At 37.0% G+C, this 6,000-nt stretch overlaps 1 protein-coding gene across 1 annotated transcript in view; it reads right to left on the bottom strand.

The window, feature by feature from the left end:
- Positions 1 to 1,946: 1,946 nt before the first annotated feature.
- LOC109420179 (DNA-directed RNA polymerase, mitochondrial) overlaps positions 1,947 to 6,000 on the bottom strand; it is a 37,730-nt gene continuing 33,676 nt past the window's right edge. Inside the window, exons 5-6 of the mRNA XM_062851120.1 lie at positions 2,383 to 2,474; positions 1,947 to 2,314 (exon numbers count right to left, since the gene is read on the bottom strand). Of these exons, the coding sequence (XP_062707104.1) occupies positions 2,185 to 2,314; positions 2,383 to 2,474 (222 nt within the window). The 3' untranslated portion in view covers positions 1,947 to 2,184. The remainder of the gene's footprint in view (positions 2,315 to 2,382; positions 2,475 to 6,000) is intronic.

Here is a 6,000-nt window from a genome sequence, read left to right as displayed (position 1 = left end):
CTGATACAGTAAATCATTTTCTGATTATTCGTGGAATCATAAAATGGATCATAAACCGATGATTATGTGAATGATATTAATGATACCAGGAATCATATTCGGAGTTTGAATGATAGACCGAATGGGTTGTTAAGTATCGTTACCATTCAAAAACGGCATTTTTCACGAACAAAAATTTCATCAAATTATACACGTTATAATCACTTTATCATTGATTTTATGATACACTGAATAATGAAAACAAAAACTGAAATATTTCACAGCTCTGCTTTACCGACTTAAAAAATGATACACCCCTGCTGCAGATCCATCTTCTGTCAAAGTTCGTGACGTCATCTGTTGTGTTTATTTTGGTGCTGCTGGAATTTTTTTGTTACACAGTTGGGAATTGAACTGTTGGCTGCTGCTGGGCTGGTGACTCCGTTTTATTTTCTCGTGGGGTGTTTTACTTGTTGGACCACATCGACAATGTGCTCGCGTGTGTTTAGAAGGTAGTTTTGTAAAGTTCAAAAGTTGAAGTATGCAGAGAACGATACGATGGTACTTTTGTCTTGGGCCTCAATGCGGGTCGCCGCACTACTTTGTTGTTTCATGAAAGGTGAGTTATTCTTATACTTAGGTGATGCGTCATTGCAGTACAAAGAGTTAGTTACCAGTTCGCAGACGATACACAGGGGCGGCAAAACATGCTGCGGAGTGATCGAATTGCTGCCCGTTGTGCGGTTTCCATGATCACTACCATGCGCATAGCATACACTAGTTATTATACAACTCCTCTGCATCCATTTAAACCAAGCTGTTAACACATAACCAGTAAATTTGGGCAAATCGAATCATTCAAAATTGTATATTTATCATTGGGTGTGTCATTATCATTTGTTCTATGATACATGAACAGTATTGAAAAATCCTATTTTTATAGTTTACATCATCTGATCATTGGGCAATCATCGCTTGTATGATTATCATTCAGTGAATAGAAAGCTTATAATATGCACGATACCACGAATTGTAAAAATCTATTCGGGCAGATCTAGAGTACGACCATTTTCGTTGGTCGTGGAGTTGAATTGACTGAGCGTGGCAGCGCTATAGCTGTCCAGCAGAATGACAGCACTAGCTTGGATGGACAAATGTTCTGGATCTGGATAGAGAAAGCCACTGTGCGATGGTATTGTCGGGCCGCCACCAAACCGGACTTCGCACAATCAAGTCGCGACGCGACCCAACTCGCGACGTTTTTTAATCATGTCAAATGTAGTGCGCATCCTTCCCGTTGTTGTCAGCAACACAGCGCACTAGATGCGAAACAGTTGCGACACTTGTGGACCAAGAAAATGGCAATTTTTGATTGAATGTCGGTCTTGATTCCAACCGGATAGACAATATCCTTGAGATGCTGCTAAAATTGAAGGCGCCCAGGATGAAGACGTCGTCAATCGGAGAGGCAGACTCCATAACAGCGAAAACAGATTGACAGTGGGCTTCGATGAGTTCGTTGTCACGATTCCGATCAGGAGGAATGTACAACGAGCACAAAACAATATGCGGTCGCCCAGTTTCACGGATATCCAAACCTGTTCTAGGCGTTTCCACAACTCGTTTTCGATGATCTTCGCCTTGAACCTAGAACGAACAGCTGCAAGAGTGCCTTCTCCTGTTAATTGACGGCTGTTGCTCGGATTCCGGTCGCATCGGAACACCTCATATTCCGATCCAAACACCTGATTGGAGAGCGTGCGGGAGTCTAGCCATGTCTCGGTTAAGACAACAATGTCGTAGCAAGCATCCGAAACGGCTAAACGGTAGTCCTCGATGCTTGAGTTCATTCCGCCGACGTTTTGGTAGTACACAGCGTTATCAACTCGGAAATAATGGAACCAATCCAACATATGAATCAAAGCCTTTAAGGACGTTTCTTTCCTTATCACAACCAACGCGTGCCATATGATATTCGCATCACTTTATTCTGTATCAGTCCTGCTTGCTACCTTACCAAGCCTAATGTAAAACGTTAGGGCCACGACGACATAATAATAAAAACCGAACGATCCACAATCGCATAGAAATCACAATGGGTTCAACTTACCGATTTTCCACCGCGGGAAAAACATGATAGCTGATTCACGAATCACAACTGACTAGACGACGCCACCAAAGCCACGAAGCTTCAGCTCTGCCGACCTAACTGAAAAAGTACACCGATTTCAGCACCTGCCGCAGGTCGAAGTCTCCTTTGTCCGGATACTGGTGCAGGATGCGGTTCAGCTTGCGCTTTGTCAGATCTATCACCGAACCGTCGTTGGTAATTTCACTAGAGATAGAAAAGACAATGATTGTTAATATTTCGTCAAAACATGGACGTACAATTTGCACTCTTACCTTTCATTGTAACTATACTTTTGCACCAAAAATTTGGAGAGATCTTCGAGAATCGGTTCCGAGTGTAGAGCAACAAACTGCTCTCGGCATATCTGTGGAATAATAGGGCGAGGATTCAAGAATTAATCTTTTGCAGTTCTTCATTATTTTGATGGCAGTACCATTCAATATGGGTCAATTATGCCAAACAACTAATACACCTCCAATGATACTAAATCTTTGGATGGTGGAGGATGTCATACGGTGCGTGCACCATATTATAGACAGTCTGAACAGTCGGCTAACGCAAAATAAATTTTCCTTTTATGAAGCGTATATTGAATCGAGAGTTGAGGTGTTAATTTTATTAAGCCCCTCTAATATCCAAACGATATAAAACATATAGTTTTTGACTGAGTTGCGAACGTAGAGAATGTGTTTGTACATAGTAAGTAACACTATGTGTTCAGAATTAGGAACACGTCGTCCACGAACAAAAATATGTCTAGATCAGAGACTGGAAGTTATTATGAGATTTAATTTAGGTATTTTATACATGTAGCTAGACAACAAACACATTTGATGGTAATGTGAAACATTATCTCTAGCAACAAGAACTTCCATTTATTTTAGTGTTTGTTGTGAGATTCCCTTAACCGTTCAGAATATGGGTACCGCACGGTAGAAAGAACTCTAGGTAGCTAATCAGGTACGTAAAACGACACCGTGGATTTGGCTGATGAAATTTTCAGAAAAGCCAGAGTGGAGAATAAAAACAATTTTCGGTAGGAATTCTGGGAAGAACACAGGGAATAATCCTGGGAAAATCTCTGAGAGAAATTCCAGGAGAATCAAATCAAGAAGTCTCGTAAACTAAAACGAGGAAAAATCTGCAAAAACACGGTAAGAAGTCACATGAAGAGCTTTTAATAATAACTCTTGTAGAAATTCGGAAATCCGGGCAGCAATACCGAAGAGAAACTACGAGAGAAATCTCAGATGAAACCAAAGAATAAAACATAAAGAATGCCCTCTCTTGCACTTTTCTTTGTAAACGTCAAGCGGCAAGACAAGTGACGCTCTCTAAGCGTTTCAAGCAGGGTGGCTACATAAAATCAAAATTGAAATTCCCGCAATATTCTTTGATGAATTCTTTAAAAGAGTTTTTACGCTATCCCAGGAGTTCTGAAAGTATGGAGGACGGCATTCTCAACATAATTCTGTTATAATTCCTATAGTCAGCATTATTGGGCTGTCGCTGTTTTCTGGTGAATTTCCTAACAAAGAAGAAGTTTATTGCAAAAATACTGAATAAATGTTTGTGATATTTTCTTACATACTCTGCTGGTAAGAAATATAATTGAGTTAACAAATAATTATGAAGAAAATTAAATTCCGTTATATGAACAGGTTAATATACAAACCACCAGATTCAAAATTATCCGAAAACCATTGGATTTTACATAGTTAAATCTTTCGTATAGGTATATAAAGGTTTTTACAAGGACTCGCTGGCGTTATATGTCAAAATTCTTGAAAAATTTCTAAAGAAACTGGTTTCTTAAGATACATTTAGATTTAAAAAAAAAAAATGCAAAACTGAGATAAATTTCTGTTTGAACGTCTCAAAATTCCTGTTTAGTGGGAATTGATAATTTTCAAAAAAGAAAAAAAATATTAGTTTTGCTATGAGAGCACAAGCGCACGCTATGTCCAAAGGAAAGTATTATGAAAATTGAATGTACCTTAAACTTTATTCGCTGGAACCGTATTTTTGGAACTCTAGATTTAGAATATGTGAGGTTTCAAATATATCATCTTGGGTTTTTTCCCATACATTTGTATAAGGGATGAAATTGACGTCGAAGTGACTTTTTTCGATATTTATATGGGAAAATAGGAAAAAAAAATCAAAATTTAAAAAAACCCAAGGTGAAATATTGTAAGCCGCACAAATTCTGATACTAGAGGTCCAAATCTTCGATCCTACCGAAAAACATTTGGGGTATATTCACTTTTCATAATACTTCCTGTGGTAGTTTAGCAGCTCGATGAGTAGGCCGAGCTCTTGGAATTATCATTATCAGTACAACTGTCAAGAGAGAAGCATCACATTGACATAGCGTGATAGCGGATTTTTTCTCAAATTTTGAAAATATCTGGGGATTGCCATAAAAGGTTTTCTACACATAAACAATTTTTAGCTGAATACAGAAATTCTCAAACAAAAAACAAAACTTTGATATGACTAAATTTGTTAGGCTCTTTTTAGATATTCCAGGAAAAATTTGATATTCTGGGCTTTATTTCTAATCCCATTTTTAAAGAACTCATTTGAAAACTCGTGAATAATTTTCGATGGGAACTTACCACCAAACATTTCAGTTGCATTAGGAAATCAAAATGTGGAAAAATGTGAAAGAGTAAGAGACTTAGGAGTAATCTTAGACTCTAAGCTTACTTTCGTAGACCACTACAACACAATAATTCACAGGGCTAATAACATGATAGGGTTTATTAAGCGTTTCTGCTACAACTTTAATGACCCATACACAATCAAAACTCTGTATATTGCATATGTAAGATCAATACTGGAATATTGCAGCATTGTATGGTCTCCTTTTTCAATCACGCACGAAAAAAGATTAGAATCAGTACAAAAGCTGTTTCTATTATATGCTCTTCGTAAATTAGGTTGGACTTCATTTCCACTTCCATCATATGAAGCACGCTGCAAACTTATCGACATACAAACATTGAAAGAGCGGCGTGAAATTGCAATGGTTTCTTTTGTTAACGATATCGTTTCACAACGTATTGATTCAACAAAAATCTCATCCTCATTAAATTTTTACATACCTTCTCGGCAACTACGAAATCGAAACATATTCATAACAAACCACCGTAGAACAAACTACGCCAAATTTGGGCCTCTTAATCGAATGATGGACATTTATAATCAACACTGCGAAACCATTGACTTTACAATGTCTCGGCATAACCTTAGAAAATACTTTTACAGTCTTCGAAGTCCCAACACCTAAAAACATTATAAATACACTACCTATCCTAATTTAATTTTTTAATATTTTTTATGTATTTCTTAGACTAAACTATAGCATTAAGAAACAAAAAATATGTATATGTAAATGTACTAGTCTACGTCGGTTGACGAAATAAATAAATAAATAAATAAATAAATTATGCGTAGAGTATAGGTACATCTTTTCAAAAAAAGTAATTTATCCAATTTTAGTCGAATTTCTGTAGAATTTAAAATGAATCTAGAACAGCCGGTTTTGAGTAACAAATCTCGGAATTTGTAAACCGAGATTCGGCATTCTAAATTAAGTGTGTAGATCTGCTTCAGAGGCACGTTCTTCTTCATTTAGAAAATTTCATTGGTAGAAAGCTTGGTAGAAGGCTAAAAAAAATTCTAAGAAGATGTTGGAGACGTATTTTATGGCATTTTTGATAAAAACGTTCAAAATTTAACTACCAAAATTATTTTTGCGATACTTTTTTCACGTTTTTTAGATTGGGTTTTTTGGTCGCTCTGAACTTCATTTCCAAAAATTATGATTTGAAATATGTTTTGCCTAATTTTAAGGTCTAATTGTTGACTCGAGCATGCGGACA

Source organism: Aedes albopictus, chromosome 2 (genome assembly GCF_035046485.1).
Source record: "Aedes albopictus strain Foshan chromosome 2, AalbF5, whole genome shotgun sequence".
In the NCBI taxonomy this organism is placed as follows: domain Eukaryota; kingdom Metazoa; phylum Arthropoda; class Insecta; order Diptera; family Culicidae; genus Aedes; species Aedes albopictus.
The sequence above is the reverse complement of the archived record's forward strand: the minus strand, read 5'-3'. Positions and strand labels throughout refer to the sequence as shown.